We start from the raw sequence: 23,315 nt of genomic DNA on the forward strand, positions 1-23,315 counted from the left end.
CTTTCCCGTGTGAGTGTGAAATGCCTCGTTTTCTACAGTGATTTGTGATGGGACTTTTTTTGGTTGGTTGGTTTTTGAGGCAAGGTTTCTCTGTAGCTCTCCTGGAACTCAATCTGTAAACAAGGCTGGCCGTACACTCACAGACATCCACCTGCCTCCAAGTGCTGGGATTAATGGTGTACACCATCAACTCCTAGCCGAGATGGAACTGTTTATCAAATTTTAAGTTCCTGTGTGCATTTGGGTGCTGTCCTGTCCATTTCATTTATGAGAATCTTTGTTTCAAATGTGGAGGAATTTTCTTCATGCTTTCCTGGCTGGGTTTTGTTTTCTATATAACTTTAGAACAGCTTGTTATTTAAAAATATTGCTGATACCTTTTTGAGATCGCATTACATTTATGGATCGATAGAGTAAATAACATCTTTATCATGAGGGGTCACATCATCAGGTCACACATGTTTTCCATTTATTCAGGTCTCTCTGTGTCCTTCAGACAACTTGCAGGGTAGCACATGGGTTAAAAACACTTGTGTTCAGTTGGCCTTTTGAAATTGCTGGTGACAACGAGGCGTATCTTGCATTTCTTTCCCTTTTTATATCTTGCTTCTTTTAAAGTATACGAAAATACAAGTGGCTATCATACAGAAGTACTTTCTTTTTTAACCTTTTAGAATTATTTTGTGAACTAGTCATTGATTTTGCTCTTTCTAAAAGTGTTCACAGATACTTTAACTAGATGGGTTAATTATATCTTTAGTACACTGTTTAGCTTGAGCGATCTTCACATTCTGAACAATTAGTGCACACATCCTCTTTTAAAGAAAAAAAGTCAATGTTTATAAAACATAAAGCAGTATTGCTCAGGATCGAATTCCAGTATCGTCTGTGTGTTGACTAGAGTGTCTTCCGTTTTGCACTGTTTGCACGTTTTAATTGGAGTCGATAAATGATGGAACTCACAGAGCTTTAGTTCCCATGCTCTTGAGATGGGCCGTTCGTTCTCACTGCTCTAGATCAGTGGAGCTCGCGAGGCTCCAGTGGGCATCTCCTTCTCATGCTGCTCCCCAGAAAGGGGCAGCTGGCGTGGGCTAAGGGTATTTTCTGTCTTGCCCAATTTAAAAGGTCCCACTGGGACTGAGGAATATAACTAGCTAACTTCTAAAGCCCCACAAGGGCAGTTTTCCTTGCTAAGGGTGGGTCAAGAGGCTTTTATAATCCTGTGTCTCTCCCATCCCCCATAGGCCTTCTTTGTGAAGAGAACATCGACGACTGTGCCGGGGGCCCCCACTGTCTCAATGGTGGCCAGTGTGTGGACCGGATTGGAGGCTACAGTTGCCGCTGTCTACCTGGCTTTGCTGGGGAGCGGTGTGAGGGGGACATCAACGAATGCCTGTCCAACCCCTGTAGCTCGGAGGGCAGCCTGGACTGCATTCAGCTCACCAATGACTACCTGTGTGTCTGCCGCAGTGCCTTCACTGGTGAGAACCTCTCAGCCCCCCTAGTCTGATGGTCAGGAAGCTCGGTGAGCAGACCCTTCCCTGTATGCCACCCTCAGAAAGCCAAGACAAACCTAGGTCAAGGCCCCGGGCCCCGGTTTGAATTAAGTCACTGTGGGCGTTTGTGACCAGGCTCCTCTTTACCCTTGCTTTTCCTGAGACCCTTTGTGCTGTGTGGATTATAGCATGCTACAGCAGGAATGTGAAAAAGGAAATGTTGACGTGCTTGGGTAAATTAATGTTCTTCATTTGAGGTAAAACAACACATCAAATCTGCCATCTTCACCATATTAAGCCTACTGTGAAGGAGCATTGAGTATCTATCCTCACACCATGGTGACTACGGTAGCATTATGCACACTCACACTGCAGTAACTGTGGTAACACGAGCACACTCACACTGCAGTAACTGTGGTAACACTGAGCACACTCACACTGTGGTAACACTGAGCACACTCACTGCAGTGACTGCGGTAACACTGAGCACACTCACACTGTGGTAACACTGAGCACACTCACATTGCAGTGACTGCGGTAACACTGTGCACACTCACACTGTGGTAACACTGAGCACACTCACACTGCAGTAACTGCAGTAACACTGTGCACACTCACACTGCAGTAACTGTGGTAACTGAACACACTCACACTGCAGTGACTGGTAACACTGCACACTCACATTGTGGTAACACTGAGCACACTCACACTGCAGTAACTGTGATAACACTGAGCACACTCATACTGCAGTAACTGTGATAACACTGAGCACACTCATACTGCAGTAACTATGGTAACACTGAGCACACTCACACTGCAATGACTTTGGTAACACTGAGCACACTCACACTGCAGTAACTGTGGTAACACTTAACACATTCACACTGCAGTGACTCTGGTAACACTGAGCACACTCACACTGCAGTAACTGTGATAACACTGAGCACACTCACACTGCAGTAACTATGGTAACACTGAGCACACTCACACTGCAATGACTTTGGTAACACTGAACACATTCACACTGCAGTAACTGCGGTAACACTGAGCACACTCATACTGCAGTAACTGTGATAACATTGAGCACACTCATACTGCAGTAACTATGGTAACACTGAGCACACTCACACTGCAATGACTTTGGTAACACTGAGCACACTCACACTGCAATAACTGTGGTAACACTGAACACATTCACACTGCAGTGACTCTGGTAACACTGAGCACACTCACACTGCAGTGACTGCAGTAACATTGAGCACACTCACACTACAGTGACTGTGGTAACACTGAGCACACTCACACTGCGGTAACTGTGATAACAGTGAGCACACTCACACTGCAGTAACTGTGGTAACACTGAGCACACTCGCACTGCAGTGACTGCAGTAACATTGAGCACACTCACACTGCAGTGACTGTGGTAACACTGAGCACACTCACACTGCGGTAACTGTGGTAGCATTGAGCATACTCACACTGCAGTGACTGTGGTAACACTGAGCACACTCACACTGCAGTGACTGCGGTAACACTGAGCACACTCACACTGTGATACCAGACCAGCAGTGATGGGCCCTTTGTGCTGAAGTTCACTGAGTGTCCTCTTGCTATCCACCGGCTTAGAACTGGCCTGCCACTCCTCTTGCTGTGTGTGAGGCTGGTTCTCATCCAGTAGGGTGGTGTTGAGTGTCTCTGAGTTAATATTATTACCGTCACTTAAAACTGCTTATTTTCCGTCCTAAGGCCGTCACTGTGAAACCTTCCTGGATGTGTGTCCCCAGAAGCCTTGCCTGAACGGAGGGACTTGTGCAGTGGCTAGCAACATGCCTGACGGCTTCATCTGTCGGTGTCCCCCAGTAAGTGGCTTGCTGCTAATGTAAGGGATGAACCCTCTTCCATATGCTCTGTGCAGCTGAGACTGAGCCCGCGTTTCTGAGCCCCCCAGAAGGGTGCTAGGGGGTTAGTACCATGAAGATAGTCTGGGTCTCCCCTGGGTTCAGTTGTTCAGATACGAAGCTTCCCAGTCTTGTCTTTTAGCCTTTAGAGCATTAAGGGAAAGCCACAAGTTGTGTGATGTCCCCATGAAATGGGGCCCGTGCCCCTGGTTCCCAGTCTTGCGGTGCTGCAGCCTCTCTGCGCATGCTGGGAGAAGCTCTCTTCGCTCCTATTCTTTACCAGCGACTATTGGAGAGTGAACGCCTTCTCAAACTACAAGAAAGCTTAATTTTAACCTTCCGCTGTGCGGACACCTTTGTCATTGCCAAAGGCTGGAAGTTCCTTACGCAGAGAGTGCCGTGTGAGCTGACACCTAGAGGACACCTGTCCAGTAATGACCTTAAAGTGAGAGTGCGTTGACTGATTTGACAAGGTCTTTCCTAGATCATCTTGACCACGTGTTCAGTCTTTATCTCCCTACGAGTAGAGGGGAGAGTGGGGCCAGCCCTTCAGTCTTATCTGCCACCTTCATTTGCCGCCTCTTACAGGGGTTCTCTGGGGCAAGATGCCAGAGCAGCTGTGGACAAGTGAAGTGTCGAAGAGGGGAGCAGTGTGTGCACACTGCCTCCGGGCCCCGCTGCTTCTGCCCTAACCCCAAGGACTGTGACTCAGGTTGTGCCAGTAGCCCCTGTCAGCACGGAGGCACCTGCCATCCTCAGCGTCAGCCTCCTTATTACTCCTGCCGCTGTCCACCACCTTTCCGGGGCAGCCACTGTGAGCTCTACACAATCCCCACCAGCACCCCGCCCGCTACCTGTCTGAGCCAGTACTGCGCCGACAAGGCCCGTGACGGCATCTGTGATGAGCCCTGCAACAGCCACGCCTGCCAGTGGGATGGAGGTGACTGTTCCCTCACGATGGAGGACCCCTGGGCCAACTGCACCTCCTCCCTCCGCTGCTGGGAATACATCAACAACCAGTGTGATGAACTGTGCAACACCGCAGAGTGCCTGTTTGACAACTTTGAATGCCAGAGGAATAGCAAGACCTGCAAGTAAGAGCTGCGGACCTTCAGCAGCTGAGGGGAGCTATCGCTAATACACTCAGCCTCCTGTCCTTGCTCCTAACCCCTCTAGTACCGCGGCCCCAGCCGCCCCTGCTTTTCAGATGGTGCCAACCCTGTCCCATCACACGCTGCCCTGTGTTTCCTTGCTGACAGAGGGCCGGGACTGCTCACTGCATAACCATCCCCTCTCTCTGCCTCTCTCTGCCTTCTCACATGCTGCCCTTGCGACCTCCTGGGGGAAATAACCTTGGCAATGGCATTGCCACTCTCAGGCAGCCTCCAGCCTGCCGCAGGATGGACGGACAGGTCTGTACCTCTCGCCCTTTACCCATTCCTTTCTGTAAGACTAGGCTCTCCGTCTGATTAGGGAGCATGACCTCTTAGGTCTCCTGGTCATCAGTGGTGCAGGCATGGTCTATATGGTAACTTTTCTATTAGTCATTGCTCTTAACAACCAGCGATTTGCAACATCTTTGTGAGGCATAGGTTTTGTTAGTGATCTTTCTGGAAGGTTAAAGATCTTGCCAAAACATATGTAGATGTTTGAGACACCTATTCTATTGAGGAGATGGCAAGTTCTACCAAGTGGTACAAATACCAAGGCGTTAGGGAGGGTGAAAAAAAGAGAGTAGGGGACCAGTTACACTTCTTTTACCTTTGGAGTTTTGATCCCTTGGCCTGACATTTTGGTGGTAGTTATGTGTATGCATGCATACAGGTGTGTGTTTTCTGAGCAGGGTCCCATGCAGTATAGGCTGGCTTTAAATTTCCAAATCTTGAACTCCTGATCTCCTATTTGTACCTTCCCAAGTGCTGGGATTACAGGCATGCACCACCAGCCCCCACACCCAGATTTTCCTTGGCATTGGAAGGAGGGTAGATGAGTTAGCGCTCATATCCTGTGTGCACATCTCCCTGGCCCCTACTCTCTGTAACTGCCTCACTCCTGAATGAGGAAGACCGGACCACATTGGCACACTCCTCTCTAGAGCAATGCGATAGTCCAGGGGTCTGGACCAAGCTGAGACGTCTGCTTCTAGAACCCTCTGCTGCCTTACTGAGCTCATGAAGTAGAGGGAAGTCTGAGCCAGGCTGATTTTAGCCTCAGATGTGCACTCTTAGCGAGAATTCTGCTCATAGTATTGGCTGAGCGGGACCCACTAAACACGTGCAGGATGACAAGAATATCGCTCCTCATTCAGGAGGAACCCGTGGTGTCGGCATACATGATTCATGGAATGTTTCTCCGGGTATTGGGGTCTTGAAAATGAGCCAGAAAAGAGGGACAGGAAAGTCTACAGTTGTCCCAAATGGAAAGCTAAGCGGAGCCCCAGTGTGTTCTGAGTGTCCTCCCCTGTCCTTCTCTCCCCTGACCAGGTATGACAAGTACTGTGCTGACCACTTCAAAGACAACCGCTGTGACCAAGGCTGCAACAATGAGGAATGCGGCTGGGATGGGCTGGACTGCGCTGCGGACCAGCCCGAGAACCTGGCAGAGGGCACCCTGGTCATCGTGGTGCTCCTGCCCCCTGAACAGCTGCTGCAGGATTCTCGCAGCTTCTTGAGGGCACTGGGCACCCTGCTCCACACCAACTTACGCATTAAACGAGACTCTCAGGGTGCGCTCATGGTGTACCCCTACTATGGGGACAAGCCAGCTGCCTTGAAGAAGCAGAGGATGTCACGCAGGTCCCTTCCGGAGGAGCAGGAGCAGGAGATGATAGGGTAGGTGTGAGTTTTTGAACTTAGAAATACCAAAAGGACCACTGCTTCCAAGAGATTCACAACGCTGAGCACTTTGATCCGTAGCGCAGATAGCCCATCGAAATGAAAAGTTTAGACGGACTCTGCCTCCATTAAGACAAACATCCCTGCCACTTAGATGTAAGGACAAGCATCTGCCTTGATTGAAGGATCCTAAGGAATAAGTCTGAGCAAGTAGAAGGCAGGTGTTGGACTTTCTAAATGCTGGGATTCCTAGTCTTTTCCCAGAGTTGCCTCAGAACCTTCGCTCATGATGCGTCATTTGAATTCATTGTTGCCTCACCTTCAAGACCCTTCCTTTCTGTGCTCGACGAGTGAGCACGGTTCTCCACAGCTGTCCTGACATTCGTATCCCACTGTTTGCTGACATCCTATAAGTTTTAGCCCTTCTGCTTGCTCTGAGTACAGGCACCTAGAGAAAGTGGGCCCAGACTGTATCTAGAGAGGCATATTTTTAGTAAAGCGCTAAGTACCACTGTGAAGGAGGGCCGGGGGTGCGGGAGCGATGCGATATAGAACCCAGAAGAGGGGAGCTCTGCAGACCAGTGATTCCCCATCAGAAGGCTTGTGTCAGCCAGATTACAGGATGTGAGCCTCCCGGGTGGGAATCCATGTTCAGCATCTAAAGGATCCTAGTTTCTGAGTCCTTGCCCAGGGTTGGAAAGCTTGATACAGGAGGAGGGAAAGGGGGGCCACATGAGCCTTGTTCACTGAGCCGCCAGACCTGACCCTTCATCTCTTCCCATCATCCCCCGTTTTCCTCTCCTCTCTGTCACCCCAAAGCTCCAAGGTGTTTCTGGAAATTGACAACCGCCAGTGTGTCCAAGATTCAGACCAGTGCTTCAAGAACACGGATGCAGCAGCTGCTCTCCTGGCCTCTCATGCCATCCAAGGGACCTTGTCCTACCCTCTGGTGTCTGTCGTCAGTGAGTAGCGTTGCTGTCGAAGGGAAAAGACTGGGAAAGGACCTCACTGGGGCTCACCCTTGCTGGTAAAATATCCGTGTCTCTACAGCGCTGTCCCCGTCTCTGAACTTTCAGGTGAATTCGATGCTCCCAGAAACGCCCCACTCCTCTACCTGCTTGCGGTCGCTGTTGTTGTCATCCTGTTCATCATCCTGCTGGGGGTGATCATGGCGAAACGAAAGCGCAAGCACGGCTTCCTCTGGCTGCCTGAGGGCTTCACCCTTCGCCGAGACTCCAGCAATCACAAGCGCCGCGAACCCGTTGGACAGGATGCTGTGGGGCTGAAGTAAGAGGGTTTGCCAATACGCCACCATTCACAGGGATAAGCCCAGATGAGCAGAAAGGCATTGCTTCCTGAGTCATAATTTCACACTCTCTGCTCTGCCTTTAGTCACCCTGACCACAGCCCCTCATGGCTTGTCCAAGTCTCTGAGCACAGCTCGACTTTATTGTACACACACGTTACGATGGTGCTCGGAGTCTTAGCTAGAGAACACTGGTGGTGGTAGTGAGCCAGAAATGTCACAGGGAATATTGCTTATCATGGCTGGTAAGATGGCTCAGTAGGCGAAAGTGCCCTTCGCCAAGCCTGCTGGCCCAAGTTTGGTCCCCAGTACCCACATGGTAGGAGAACAGAACTGACTTCCAGTTGTTCTCTGTGTAATGTGATTGTAGGGACTGAAGAGCTACCTCAGGGTGGAAGTAATTTTTGGAATAGTTTTTTCTAATCAAATGAGGTCTAGTAGGGTTAGGGCTGTCTTGAAGCTTGTGTTCAAGTCAAGAGCATGAACTGACCTGGGTTCGGTTCCCAGCACCCATGCTAGGACTCCAGCTCCAGGGGAGCTGACCCCTTTGGCTTCTGCAAACTCCTGAACTCATGCTCAGATGCACACACAGACACATACACATAATTTTTTGAACGAGTAATGTAACTTTTAAAAAGTACTGCTCATCCTGTCCTGTCAGGCCATGTCAGAGGGAAGCCTGGGAGGATGCTGGTAAAATGTTCAAAGCTACCACATTTGCTCAGCCATGACTTCTCTTGTTTTTCCCCAAAATAATCTTCAGAAATCTCTCGGTGCAAGTGTCAGAGGCTAACCTGATTGACTCTGGGACAAGTGAACACTGGGTTGATGATGAAGGACCCCAGCCAAAGAAAGCCAAGGTAAGCTGTCCAGGCCCTGTTGCTGACCATCACGTAACCACATTCCAAGTGTATCTCTTGCCCGGACAGCGGCTATCCTAGATCCGCATGAACAGCAGGGACCTTTGGAGGATCGACAGCACTGGTTGCCCATGTATATTCTTCAGAGAGACCATTTAAAACAGTAACGCTAGCCTGCCTCTGGCAGTATGTTTCCTGAGTCAGGACTGGGGAATGAGTGCTCACGGTTCTCTTTACGGAGACATCTCTAGCACATCTATAGGAAGAAAGGGATTACACAATGAAGAAAGCCAAGGCCACTGACTTCTGGGGAGGTAGCTCGGTGTGCTGGCTGAGAACAAGCAGGTCTTGTGGTCCTAGCATTCTGGAGGCTGAGGCAGGGGAATCTCAAGTTTGAGGCCAGCCTGAGCTACCTCCAAAGCTAAACAAAACAAACAAATGAAAACATTGCTCTAGTCACACTAAAAACATGTTCAAGTGACAGTCTACAGCCTGAGAAGGTTGTGTTTAGGGATATATATGCACTCAGCAACAGTTAATAAAAGGGGAGGCCTGAATTTGAAAGACAGTAAGGAGGGATCTAGGGAGGACTCGAGGGAGGAAGGAGAAGGGAGAAATGCTGTAATTATAATCTCAAAAAAAATGGAAGAAGTAACAACAAATAAAGACACATTTCTCTGGTCAGTCAGAACTGAATTTAGATTCAGAAGCCTGCTACTTTATGGTGGTTACTTAAAACCTCTTTGTATTTAATAGTCCTTGTTATAAAATAGCAATAATAATAATAACAGCTCTTTCCTTTCTGAGTTGTTGTGAGGAATCAATACAACAGTTTCTAGATGCCCCTTGCCTATCTCCTATTACAGAGAATTCAGTAAAGCACAGATGATTTTACATTCACATGGTCATTTCTCCTCATTCTCCCTCAATGCTTGCTCTTGATTGAGTACTTCTGTTAGTGCAGCTGGCAGCCTCGCACAAGGTTCGTTCTCCCTCTTCAAGAACCTCTAGTTGAAAGAAAAGCAAACTATTACATGTTTCCTCTCACATGAACAATCTGTATTTAATACAGAGATAGATAGGGCAGGAAAAATATACGCAAGGGGGGTGTTTGGAGGGAGGCAAGGAAAGGGGTGTGGGGTGACAGTATCAGCAAGGTATAATGATACGTTTGTAAAATCCCAATATTTTGCAAACTATATTTCTTTAAAGAATGATAACTTATATTTTCTGGTGTTAAATGCCATGTAACATGGTCAGCTGAGTAAGAGGATCAGCTCTTTAAGGTCAACAAGAATTAAAGTCTAATTCCATTTGAAGAGCAAGTAAGAGTCGAACAGAAAGTTGGAGGAGACTGTGGTAGACAGAGACCCAGAAAAGAGAATATGATGCTTCAAGGATCTGAAAGTAGCATATTAGGGCTAGAGCCTAGAGTTTGGGGGAATTACTGAGATGCACCAGCGTGACCGGGAACCACAGCGGAGAGCAGTGGGAAGCCACAGTGGTAGTGATATGGACATGGACAGTTAGAGAGCGAGGAGAGGGGACATGGAATGGAGGCTCAAAGACGGTGGGAGACTGACGCTCCTCAGCCCCCGTCCACAGCTTCAGCAGGGCTCGGGCTGATGAGGGAACTATTTTCCCTATCCAGGCTGAAGACGAGGCTTTGCTCTCAGAAGATGACCCCATCGATCGACGCCCATGGACTCAGCAACACCTTGAAGCTGCAGACATCCGCCGGACTCCGTCACTGGCACTCACTCCTCCACAGGCAGAGCAGGAGGTGGCTGTGTTGGACGTGAATGTCCGAGGCCCAGGTCAGTACTGGGCCTTACCTCTTTAATTCTGCATGGTTGTTCAGCCTTTCTCCCTCTGCCCAGGTGCCCCTGCCCACTCCACAGACACCAACCGAGCTTGAGGAAGTGTATGTGTGAGAAACACACCTGTGGGGAAATTATGAACCCAGGCACGGTGAGGCTGATTGCTCAGTGAGTCAGCCTGACCACCCGAGTGTGAGCCTCGGAATCCATGGAAAAGTCAGACAGAATTGTCCTCTGGCCTCCACAGACATGTCATGACATATGTGTTTGCGTGCATGCGTGCACACACCATTTTCACGCAGTGATTTATGTGCTGTAGTGCATGTGCGTATGTACACACCATGCACATATAGCAAGATAAATACATAAGTAAGTATTTTTAAATTTTGGGCTCAGTGGTTAAGAGCACTTGTTGCTCTTACAGAGAACCTGGATTCAGTTTCCAGTACCCATATGGTGGATCACAGCCATCTGGAACTCCAGTTCCAGAGGATCCAACACCATTTTCTGGCCTGCATGGGCAATATATACGCATGGTGCAGAGATGCATGTAGGCAAAACACTCGACCACATTAAATAAATAAATCCTTAATTTTTTAAATTAAAAATGTGGATTTCAAAGAAAGGAAAGGATTTGTCATTGTTTCACATACTGAGAGCAAGCAGGCTAATTAAATGAGTTAGATTTTAGGGGGACAGAAACATAGTGTCTGTCTTAGTCACTGTTGGTCACTGTGAAGAGACACTGACCAAGGCAAAGGAGTGAAGAGCCACATCCTGACAGGCAGGCAGGAAGAGAGAGACAGACCCAGATCAGAGATAGAAAACCCAACGCAGAGGACTGGAACACACTCACCTGTAAGATCTCTTGCTGCATTGCACAGCCTGAGGACATGTTTGGATCTAAAGGGCCTGGCGTGGGCTTTTGGAACCTCAGTGACAGACCTCCTTCAACAAGAGCACACCCCTAGTCCTTCTGAAAAAGTACCACCTCCTGATATCTATGCATTCAAATATATGAGTCTCATGGGGGCCATGCTTACTCAGTCACCACAATATCCCACAGTAGAGCTTGGAGAACAAATGCAGTTCCTGTCTCAGGCATAGAGGTGTATTTATATTGTCTATTTAAGATGTTGTCTAGTTTAAGACATCATCATCCCACTTAAACTCAAGCAGAAAAGCTTGCTTATCATAAGGAGGCTCCCCCAGATCTGAAGGCGGCTGCTGTCATCCCCGTCACATGACCAGCGTTGGCATGTACAACCTGTCACAGTTATTGCAAGCACAGGGGACTCACTTCCCATGGCATGATGGTGTTCAGCGGAACGGCTCCAGTAATGGGCTAACTTCCTTCTCTTTGGACACACTTGGTACTTTTCCTTCCTGCAGATGGGTGTACCCCGCTGATGCTGGCTTCTCTCCGAGGAGGCAGCTCAGATCTGAGTGATGAAGACGAAGATGCTGAGGACTCTTCTGCCAACATCATCACAGACCTGGTCTACCAGGGTGCCAGCCTTCAGGCGCAGACAGACCGGACCGGTGAGATGGCCCTGCACCTTGCAGCCCGTTATTCTCGGGCTGATGCTGCCAAACGCCTCCTGGATGCTGGTGCAGATGCCAATGCCCAGGACAACATGGGCCGCTGCCCTCTTCACGCTGCGGTTGCAGCGGATGCCCAAGGTGTCTTCCAGGTAAAGAGCTCAAGAGTTGGTTTGAATGTGAGGGATGAGGTGGCTCGGGGGACAGGCCTGCCACGGTTCCCTTCTGTGGCTTTGATAGAGCACCACAACTCCTAATTGACTTTAATGGGACTCTGCGTCCGGAGGGTTAACACGATGGTGGGGGGAGGCATGGTGGCAGGAGCAGCAGAGAGCTCACACCTTGAACTGCAGGCAGGAGGTAGAGAGCAGCTGTGAGTGGCACAAATCTTTTTCAAGACCTGCCCTGTTATATACTTCCTCCAGTGAGACTGTACCTCCTAATCCCTCCCAAACAGCCACTAACCAGCGTCCAAATCATTAGATGTCCCTGGGACTTACTGGGGACATCTCGTTCACACCACCACAGAGCTCTTGCCTCCAATCCTGAAAACCCGAGTTCAGTCCCCAGGACCCACAGAGTCAGATAAGAGAACTGATTTGATTCCTGCAGGTTTTCCTCTGACCTCCACGTGTGTACCATAGCACAGACATGCCTGCACGCACACTAAGATAACTTTCATAGGCCTGTTATGTTTTAGTTTTGCTAAAACACTTATTGTCTCACTAAATTCTTTCAGAAGTCTGAGAAATTAGTTATGCTTGACAGAAAAGGAAGGAAAGCCAGCTGACCTACTTTAAGTAGCCAGAGAGTGATTCGGGCAGCAGCAGGGTTCTGAATCTCTTTCAGCAATATTTGGATATACAAAGACGCCTCACAACGCCACAGGTCAGATGGGAGCAGGAAGTGGTCCGCATCATTTGACCAGTGTTAGCTCTCTCTATAGCTCTGCCTGTCTGTGGGCCTGCAGCTGATTGCCCGGCTGAGTTGACAGTGTGTTCCCTGATACATTTGACTATCCTGATGAGGAAACTGGAAGTCTTCTGGATGACCGACCTCAGACGACCTCAAGCTGTACACACGATTGAAGCTGTGATACCCACTCCACCCCTGCCCACACAACACACACATTTCCCTTTTCTTAGACACCAGAACAGCATCCTAATGGGCCAGTATGTCCCGATCATCTGTCAACGGGTCACCCATTGATTCAGCAAATACGTAATGATTAGCCATTGTAGTGGCTAGGGCAAGAAGATAATACAGTTCCACTGCCCTCTAGGGACCCCAGGGCGGCCTCTCTTGGATGCTTTTTTTTTCATGGTTTTCTTCATCTAAGGGACTCTCTTTCTGCTTCTTTTCCAGATTCTGATCCGCAACCGAGTGACTGACCTGGATGCCAGAATGAACGACGGTACTACACCCCTGATCCTGGCCGCCCGCCTGGCTGTAGAAGGGATGGTGGCTGAGCTGATCAATTGCCAAGCAGATGTGAATGCAGTGGACGATCATGGTAGGGACAAGGACTGGGGTTCAGGTTCTTGTCTGCAATGTGCGTCTCTAAGCAAAAGAATTGTTACATGCCCCTGAGAGAACTCCCTCAGGTCTGAATCCACTGGAGAGTCATCCCCCACCCCACCCCATTCCCCTACCCATACAATCTTCCTTCTATATTTTGGACTCAAAGAGTCGAGACAGTAGGAGTCCCTAGATTAAGATGAGAAGTTTGGGGTTTTTTTTTGTTATGTTTGAGGGTTTTGGGACCGCAAAGAGTGTTCATGAAAAGTTTACCTGAGTGGGTTCCTTGCCATAAGCACTCCTATGATGGAGGAAGGTCATTTGTCAATAAACAAACTGCCTTGGCCCATTTGATAGGCCAACCCTTAGGTGGGTGGAGTAAACAGAACAGAATGCTGGGAGAAAGAAGCCAAGTCAGTGAGTCGCCATGATTCTCCCACTCCAGACAGATGCAGGTTAAGATTTTTCCTGGTAAGCCAACTCGTGGTGCTACATAGAGTATTATAAATGGGTTAGATCAATATGTAAGAGCTAGCCAATAAGAGGCTGGAACTAATGGGCCAGGCAGTGTTCAAAAGAACACAGTTTCCGTGTAATTATTTTGGGTAAAGCTAGCCGGGTAGCGGGAGGCAGCCCGCCGCTCCTATTACAACACTCCTAATATGGGAGTGGGCTCACTAGGGGGCTGTGAGATGACCTAACTATATGTCTACTGTCTTTGGTGCTTGAAGGCTGTGCTTGTGGAGGACATGCGTATTACACACCAGGGATCCTTTAGCCTGTTCTGGAATATTCTGCCAACACAAGGAAAGAAAATACAACCGTTGGCTTCCTGCTGCTCCCCAGGGAGTTCAGACTTTCCTTTAAAACAAACAAACAAACAAAACAAACCCAGAGTACTTAGTGCCAGTCTACTCTTCTGTGTGCTTATAAATCGCTGTTCCTGCAGGAAAATCCGCCCTCCACTGGGCAGCTGCTGTCAATAACGTGGAGGCCACTCTTCTGCTGTTGAAGAATGGGGCCAACCGAGACATGCAGGACAATAAGGTGAGCGCAGAGCCTAAGGATGCGCTTAGCAGTGTTGCTCTCGGAGGCTACTTGTGGCGGCTTTTTGGCATAGCCAGGTCCAGAGACTCTGAAGGAGAAGAGGGGACTTATTGGGCGGAGCCGCTGCCTGTGGCATGCTCAGTCATCACGCTGTCCTGAGAATCACTTGGCATGACCCTCCTACCTTCTCCCTCAGCAGTCTGTCTGCTCCAGGGCTGCCTTCTCCCTCAGCAGTCTATCTGCTCCGGGGCTGCCTTCTCCCTCAGCAGTCTGTCTGCTCTGGGGCTCCCCTTCGTGCTCACCACCACCTCTTGCTTTCTTTCCTTGCTCTCTGTGCCGTTCTTGGTTTCTCTGCCCTTGGATACCACGGTGCATTTCTGTTTGAGCTGCCTGACATGTTCCCCTCCTTTATTCCTCTTTCATTTACTTCTTTTCCTCTATTTTGGTTCTTTCTTGTCCCACCCCCTCTCTCCCCTGCGTTCTGAATTCTTTGCATACTTTGGTTTCTCCTGCTCTCTCTCTTATCTGTAACCCGGTTTCCTCTCAGCACGGTGATAAGCTGGTCTCTCTCAAAGGAATCCCTGGCTCGGCAGCCTGCTCTATTTCACTGATTCCTTTGTACAAAGATGGTGCTCCTGAGAGTACAGGGAGTCCTTTGGGAGAAATGAGATCTCTGCGGAAATCAAAGATGCGCGTTTACATAGGAAGATGTCTGGATGTCACAGCATTGAAATTTCCTAGGGGAAGCACTTAGAAAACAAATACTAAAGAGATAAAAGAATAAAGGTTAGAAACCTTCTTATGTTCTCTGGGTATTAAAATGCATTCTTGGGTCTTTCTTCAGGAGGAGACACCTTTGTTTCTTGCTGCCCGGGAGGGAAGTTATGAAGCAGCCAAAATCCTGTTAGACCATTTTGCCAATCGGGACATCACAGACCACATGGACCGCCTTCCCCGGGATGTGGCTCGGGACCGCATGCACCATGATATTGTTCGCCTCCTGGACGAGTATAATGTGACTCCGAGCCCTCCGGGGACTGTGCTGACATCTGCTCTGTCCCCTGTCCTCTGTGGGCCCAACAGATCTTTTCTCAGTCTGAAGCACACCCCAGTGGGTAAGAAGGCCAGACGGCCCAACACCAAAAGTACCATGCCCACGAGCCTGCCTAACCTCGCCAAGGAGGCCAAGGATGGCAAGGGGAACAGGAGGAAGAAGTCTCTGAGCGAGAAGGTCCAGCTGTCCGAGAGCTCGGTGACTTTATCCCCTGTCGATTCTCTCGAGTCTCCCCACACATACGTTTCCGACGCCACATCCTCTCCCATGATCACATCCCCTGGAATCTTGCAGGCCTCACCCACCCCTCTGCTGGCTGCCGCTGCCCCAGCTGCCCCGGTGCATGCACAACATGCACTGTCTTTCTCTAACCTTCATGAGGTGCAGCCTCTGGCTCCCGGAGCCAGCACCGTGCTTCCCTCGGTCAGCCAGTTGTTGTCCCACCACCACATCGTGCCCCCAGGCAGTGGCAGTGCAGGAAGCTTGGGCAGGCTGCATCCAGTTACTGTCCCAGCAGACTGGATGAACCGTGTGGAGATGAATGAGACCCAGTACAACGAAATGTTTGGCATGGTCCTGGCTCCTGCTGAGGGAGCCCACCCTGGCATAGCTCCCCAGAGCAGACCACCAGAGGGGAAGCACATCTCCACCCAGCGGGAGCCCTTGCCCCCCATCGTGACTTTCCAGCTCATCCCGAAAGGCAGCATTGCCCAAGCAGCTGGAGCTCCCCAGACACAGTCCGCCTGCCCTCCAGCTGTCTCAGGCACCTTGCCCCCTATGTACCAGATCCCAGAGATGGCCCGTTTGCCCAATGTCGCTTTCCCACCTACCATGATGCCCCAGCAGGAGGGACAGGTGGCTCAGACCATTGTCCCAACCTATCATCCATTCCCGGCCTCCGTGGGGAAGTACCCCACACCCCCTTCCCAGCACAGCTACGCCTCCTCAAATGCTGCTGAGCGAACCCCCAGTCACGGAGGTCACCTCCAGGGTGAGCATCCCTACCTGACACCATCCCCAGAGTCTCCCGACCAGTGGTCAAGCTCTTCCCCCCACTCTGCTTCTGACTGGTCAGATGTGACCACCAGCCCTACTCCTGGAAGTGGTGGAGGAGGTCAGCGGGGACCTGGAACACACAGGTCTGAGCCACCGCACAACAACATGCAGGTTTACGCGTGAAGAGCCTGCCTCAGGCGTGGAGACAGAAGTGCCTATCGTACGTGCTGCTGAGGAACAAATGAAGGTTATCCGAAGAGAAATGAAGAAACCTCTGTAACAGCTTTTGGAGGCAGGAGAGAAGACGCTCCACTTCCCGACAAGCGAGAGAAGCATTATTTTCATCTTCACTGAATTTCTGTGTGGTTTTAGGGGGAAGACTCTCTCCTACTAATCTTTGACCAGCAGGCAAGTTCGTGGAGATGCAAGATGAACACAAACCTCGAGGCCCACTCTTCTTTTTGGAAAATGCCGCGGATGCCTTTTTATTTAAAGCCCAGACACTCTTGCAGCTTGAACATCACTTTAAGCCCTGGAGCATCTGTATCCGGGAGAAGATTCTGCTCTAGAATTGGATTGGGACTCGTCCCTGGGGTTCTGCCCAGGTCAACCTGTCTTGTCTTCTCAACCCTGGAAATGACCTTGACTTCTCTTGGTGCTTCCCTCTCTGCACCTGTCCGCGGTTGCTCCCCATCCGCGTGTAATAGGCAAGACTTTTGTGCTTTTAATCATTCCTGCCCTGGAAAACAATGGCAGCCTGTTGTTCCCACATGCCCAGTGCCCCAGCGGAGCTTCTTAGGGTTTCCTCTGGGTATGGCTCTCGGCCTTGGCCTGTGAAGTATGCTTCCATGGCAAATGCACACGCTGCAGTCTTCATGTTTCATTCCAAAAGGAAGGAGAAAGTGAAATATCCGGGGGATAGGACACCCCTTCAGAACCTGCACCTTAATTCTCTCCCCCACGTGTGGGTGTGGGCCCCATCTCCACTCACCAGGGGGAAAGGGTATAAGTTGTTCTTCAGTCTGTTGGCCTAGTCAGTATAAAAGTGTATTCTAGGAGACCTGGGTACTACGATATTCCCATTTTGTTGTAAATCAGGAAAAGCAGGAGAATGTTGAAATGACCAAGAGATAAGCTAACTCGCTCAAGAAGCAATTGCCCACCTCCAGGCCCTCCATCGACTGCCACTGTGAAGCACATTTATCCTCAAATCTTAGAGCGCATTGCTCCAGCAGATGAAGGTACTTGTGGCTGCCGCACTGCTTCTCACAGATGCCCTTGCAGTTTAGGACCGAACTCGCCTGAGACTCAGGGGACCCAGTGACTGTCACCTTTCTGACCAGGTTTCTTTCTTTCACGCCGCACTGTGTGTTCTGAGTTAGCGGTGCACACGGTGGGTTCTCAATAAAGACGGGATCTGTGTTTACCTTGCGGGAGTGGAGAACGGACAGTCGGCCTCCTGGGCACACATGAGGAAGCAGCCTCTGCTCGTCTTTACTGTGTTTCCTTCCTTCCCTGGAGTCCCCTTCAGCTGACGATGGCTGAGACTTGCTTGCTTGTGTTCAGGTTAAGACTGTACCTCATCCAAACCTGCTTCACGTGCTGTGGTCTCAGCGGCTTCCCGGACTCGAGAGAGCAGAAGCGGTTTTTTGTCAGCTGTAAAACTGGGATGGTAGTTTTCTCCTCCTCCCCCTCAGGCAGTTCCTACTTGGCCCTGCGGTCACACCATCACTTCCCCCGGTGCCATGATGCCCACGACACAAGGAAATGAGTTCTGCTGGAGCATTTGTTTATATTAGTAGGTGAATCACCTGGGGGGGGGTGTTTGTTTTAGGGTTTTTGTTGTTTTAATAATAGTCTTTATTCCTGCAATAGTTGAAATAAGTGTCTCCCACACACACACTCATTCATCAGTTTGTAATCCCCTATAGTAACTCAGTATCTGTTACCATGGTAGTCTATAAACAGGTGGGGACTTTTACTCCCATTCAAGTTCATGCAATCAACAAAAACAATTTGTTCCATCCTGGCCTGTGGCAGATTAAGTTTGGTCATTCAGTTCTGTTCTCCTGTGGTAGCATCATCCTCCCAGCCCACTTTGTTTTATTGCCCTAAGTGGTAACTGTCTCCCCAAGAACCATCAGTCAGTCCCAGACTAAGAGAACTCCCCACTCCCCAGCTCTAGTGCCACTGCCTGGGAACACCTCTAATCCAGCCACGGGGTCTGTGATACATTGCTCCTTCCTCAGACACAATGGAGAACAAACTTGCTGTTTCTCCTTCCAGGATCTCTCAGAGTGGATCCTTTGGGTTTAGGAGGAGGGATGTGAAAGCTGCCATTACAGACCCCAGGCCGCAGAGATGAGGACAACACTGCCAGTTAAGCATCCGGTCCATGCTGTGGATGTTAGAACTCTCGACCTGTGTGATGTCTAGGAAGGGAGAGGGGTGGGTAATCCTTTCTCATGGGATCTGAATCAGAGGCTAAATTCGTATGGGACACAACCCTTAGTCCATGCATAGATCCCTGTTTTGGATTTATTTTTATTTCTATGAATTCTTCCTTTCTTTGACTTCCACCTGCCTTTGAGGATTTTTTTTTTAATTTGTCCTTTTTTTTGTTTTAAGCATTGTTTTCTGACTTATATGATGGTGGGGGGATTGAAGGAAAGAGACTGAGTTAAAGATTTCAGTAAAAGGCTTCAGCACAAGTCAGTCACATCACTTGGTTAATCGTGGACACTTGTAAGCCTTTTGTAGAAAAGAACCAAAGGTATAACGTCTGTTCGCATGTGGTTCCAGACTTTAACCAGCGTGTTGAATGTATGAGGACTGCTGGGAAGGACACGCGTCTATGTCCTGAGGCCCCCACCCATAACTGTTTTGGTACTATGGCAACCTCCTTTGTACATTTCCCTGAAAAGTGAAATTATATCTGTTTGTATGAGAAACTCAGTAACCAGAAAATGACTGCATGTTCCTGACTGAACATAGGAAGGAAAGTGCACACTGTTTTTACTTTTAAGATTTTTCATTCTAAAAGTAGTTTACGATGAAATTTATATGAAACATTTTTATCACAAAATAAAAAAAGTTTCCATGTCAAGGCTCAGTGAAGTCACACGCTGCCCTTTTCCGACTCTGTGTCCTTGTTTTGCAATGATCACCTCAGAGAGTCATAGTTGGTGGGAGAGACTTCATTTTCTTCTTCCCAAATCCTAAAAAGCCTGGTGCTGGAGTTCTCTGATTTCCTTGTCTAGTTTGATCTTAAATAAATGCTTCTGAGGGGAAAATTTCCATCCATTCAGAAGCTTCTTAACACGGAGCCACCGCCCCACCCCCACCAAAGCTAGTGACCAACAGACAGCTGTGGACCAAGTACCTCCCAGCCAAGTGGAGAGTGTTTGCTGGAGTAAGAAGTGAGAATTGGTATAGAAAAATCCTACTGATGAGTTTACCCATACACTGTTGGTTTGGATGGACTTTTGTGTAAGATATAACATATAGGGTTATAAAATAATAACAAGTGCATTTATTGTTAGAGTCCGTCAGACACGTGCACTCTTGGTGCTGATGCAGTTGTGGTGTCAGTGGTCTCCTAGCAACCCTCCCATCTATCTTATCTCCATATTCATTTGTTTTACACACACTTCTAAATCATGTGTGTATGTTTATAAATAATAATAGGTTTTTTTTTTCTGAAATGACTTGATTAAAAATCTTAGGAGATACTTTGGTTAAGAGACTTTATGATGGGTGTCAAGGCTTCACTCACAGTTACTCCCTAAGTATAATTGCACATAAAACACATTGGACTCCATGTGGGTTTTATAATGGGGTATGGAGAAAATTATTGAGCCCACAGGCTGCCTTCTCAGAGCTGGAGTTGCCTTTTGCAAACTTCTGTGGTACTAGATCTTCCTCGGGAGGACACTTTCTCCATCCCACTGAGCTCATCCTACCGTTTCAGCTGTAACCTTGCAGCCTTGCCCTCAATTGTGCAGGGCTCCAGACGATAGGACTGGATTCTGGTCTGTGATCATGTGAGGAAAGGAAGTGAGGTGTCCCCCTCAGTCAAGCGTCCAAATAGCCTCGCAACCCAAGCGCCTGGACTGGCTCACGTCAGACTGAAGAATGAAGTAGGCAGCCTTCTGTAATACCAGCAGGCTGTCCGGGATGAGGGATGTCAGCGATTTGCGAGAGGCTTAGTGCCTTGCCTGCCTCTGCCACAGAGAGGGAGAAGGCTAGAGAGAAACAGACTACACTGTTTCTTTTGGCATAGACGAGTAAACGACTTTCAAGTGCACACACATTCAGATTAGGGTAATTTAAAGTTTATTTACAAGGGAATGAAACAGATGACTGTATTCCCAGCACTTGGGAAATGAAGGCAGGAGGATTCCAAGTTTTAAGATCATCCTCAACTGTACAGCGAGTTCAAAGCAAGCCAGGTTTACACAAGACCCTGTCTCAGTGAGGGAGGAGGTGTGCATGCATGGGTATTAGAAGTACAACCGTCAAGCGCAGAGACCCCTGGTAGCATTGGCAAACCTATTAACCCTCTCGAGTACAAAGGACTAGAAGTCAAGGGGAGTTAGTGGAAGCTGCGCAGCACAGATGCCAAGGCACACAAGAAGCCTTACGTGCCGGGCGGTGGTGGCGCACGCCTTTAATCCCAGCACTCGGGAGGCAGAGGCAAGGCGGATCTCTGTGAGTTCGAGACCAGCCTGATCTACAAGAGCTAGTTCCAGGACAGGCTCCAAAAAAAAAAAAAAGAAGTCTTACGTACCTCTCAGAGGAAACCAAGGAATTAACCGGATCTCACTCCCTTTCCCACCCCACTCTGAGAGATTGATCTCAGAGGAGGAGAGTGGACCCTCCCTCAAACACTGTCTTCCAATCACATTTTTGGTGTAAGCCCCCCCTCAGGCATTGTCCTCCAATCACATCTTTAGTTTAAGCCCGCCCTCGTCGTGTCCTCCAATCACATTTTTGGTGTAAGCCCGCCCTCAAACATTGTCCTCCAATCACATCTTTGGTGTAAGCCCGCCCTCAGGCATTGTCCTCCAATCACATCTTTGGTTTAAGCCCGCCCTCGTCGTGTCCTCCAATCACATTTTTGGTGTAAGCCCTTCTTCAGGCATTGTCCTCCAATCACATTTTTGAAAGCCTTCCCTGCTGGCCTGTCACCGGTTATCAGTGCAGGAAAAACAAAGCAAAAGGAATTCTGTGTCAATAATCCTGACGAAACTGCCTTACCTGACCCACTACTGTGTTTCCTTACCATAGCCATTGATGGCCCAACCTGGAGTCAGTCCAGCAGCAGGGTGGGGAATGGTAATTCTTCAAGTCCTACAAAAAAGATGAAGTGGCTCGGTGGGTCAAGGTGCTTGCCACCACCGCTGATAACCCGAGTTCCATTCCAGGGATCCCCATAGTGGAGAAGAGAACCAACTCCTACAAGTTGTCCCTGGACCTCTACATGTGCCATAAAGGAAAACATGAAATGAAGAAAATTAGAGATTCATCTAACTTATAGATTTAAAAAAATCTAAATCAACTGTTACCTAACTAAAACTACAATAGTTTTCTGTTTTTGCTTTCTGTCGCTGTGGGAAAACACAGTCACCAAAAGCAACTTGAGGAGAAAAGGGTGTATTTCTGATTACAGTTTATGATGGGAAGTCAAGGCAGGAAGCCCGGAGCCAGAACTGAAGCAGCAGACATGGTGAAGTCCTGCTGACTGACAGTTTTCTCTCTTACACATCCCGGGCCCACCTGCCCAGCGTGGCACCACACACAGTGAGCTGGGTCCTCTCACATCAGTCATTAATCAAGAGAATGACCCAGAAACTTGTCTGTAGGACAATCTGAGGTTTCTTCTCAGATGACTCTAGCTTGTGCCAGGTGACAAAAGTATTCATCACAAATGGGTGTTATAGAATTCCATCATGACCAGGAACTCCCTCTCCCGCAAGGGAACGGCTGCTAAGAAGTGTATCAATAGGGCTGGAGAGATGGCTCAGTGGTTAAGACCACTACTCTTCCAGAGGACCTGGATTTGAATCCCAGCATCCACATGGTGGGTGGCTCATTACTGTCTGAAACTCCAGTTCCAAGGGATCCGTTGCCCTCTTCCAGCCTCTGGAGATGCCACATGCGCATGGTGTGTAGACATACATGTAGACAAAGCACCCATAAACATAAAATAAATAAGTGTATCAATAGATATCACCACATCAAGAAAACTCATAATCTCTGCAGTAAAAGTACATCTTCATGAAAAAAATTATGAAATACAACAGAATGCCAGGGAGCTTTACAAAGTTAAGGCATCCACTACAATCTAAAACATGCCATGCTCAGTGGTCAAAGCCTAAATCTGAAAATGAGATTAAACACGGGTGCTAGGTGTCCCCCATGTCCTGTACTCGACATGATCTTGAAATGGTACCTGTGTCCAGAAAAATAGAATAGATGTTCCTGGAGACCCTTTGATTATATGCACTTAGGTAGAAAGGATCATCAAACCCCACCCTAGCTACGGGAATTTGTCCCCACCACAGAGAATGAATACAAGCGAATGTGAATATATAGCTGTGGGGTGACTGACTTGTGGAGGGGCAAGAATTCGGAGCTGTCTTAATCTGAAAAGAGAACATTGAGGATCAAAAACCATGAGTTCGAAGCTACTCTGGGCTACATAGCAAGATCCTGTTTCAAACGTGGGGGGGGTGGCTGGAGAGATGGCTCAGTGGTTAAGAGCACTTGCTGCCCAATCATGAGGCTCAGATCTGGATCCCAGCACCTACGTGCCAGCAGATGCCTGTAACTCAGGTCAGAAAGGATGAAGACAGGAGCTCAGGGCTTGCAAGCCTTCTGGGTCTACCTGAAAATCAGCCTGGGGGTCAGGGAGAGACCTAGCTTTGAAGAAGTAAGTGGGG

General features: G+C 48.8%; 1 protein-coding gene across 2 annotated transcripts in view; it reads left to right on the forward strand.

Annotated features, from left to right (window-relative positions):
- Positions 1 to 19,472, forward strand: part of Notch2 (notch receptor 2) — a 143,614-nt gene extending 124,142 nt beyond the window's left edge. Inside the window, exons 23-34 of one of the 2 annotated variants that reach the window (XM_057793051.1) lie at positions 1,245 to 1,481; positions 3,243 to 3,355; positions 3,983 to 4,488; positions 5,878 to 6,225; positions 7,048 to 7,190; positions 7,305 to 7,515; positions 8,298 to 8,394; positions 10,046 to 10,211; positions 11,607 to 11,908; positions 13,122 to 13,269; positions 14,224 to 14,321; positions 15,166 to 19,472. In XM_057793051.1, the coding sequence (XP_057649034.1) occupies positions 1,245 to 1,481; positions 3,243 to 3,355; positions 3,983 to 4,488; positions 5,878 to 6,225; positions 7,048 to 7,190; positions 7,305 to 7,515; positions 8,298 to 8,394; positions 10,046 to 10,211; positions 11,607 to 11,908; positions 13,122 to 13,269; positions 14,224 to 14,321; positions 15,166 to 16,554 (3,758 nt within the window). In that variant the 3' untranslated portion in view covers positions 16,555 to 19,472. Of the gene's footprint in view, positions 1 to 1,244; positions 1,482 to 3,242; positions 3,356 to 3,982; positions 4,489 to 4,772; positions 4,807 to 5,877; positions 6,226 to 7,047; positions 7,191 to 7,304; positions 7,516 to 8,297; positions 8,395 to 10,045; positions 10,212 to 11,606; positions 11,909 to 13,121; positions 13,270 to 14,223; positions 14,322 to 15,165 lie in introns of those variants that run through there. The other variant, XM_057793053.1, reaches the window with a different exon arrangement.
- Positions 19,473 to 23,315: the final 3,843 nt, after the last annotated feature.

The sequence above is a fragment of the Chionomys nivalis genome, chromosome 18 (assembly GCF_950005125.1).
Source record: "Chionomys nivalis chromosome 18, mChiNiv1.1, whole genome shotgun sequence".
In the NCBI taxonomy this organism is placed as follows: Eukaryota; Metazoa; Chordata; class Mammalia; order Rodentia; family Cricetidae; genus Chionomys; species Chionomys nivalis.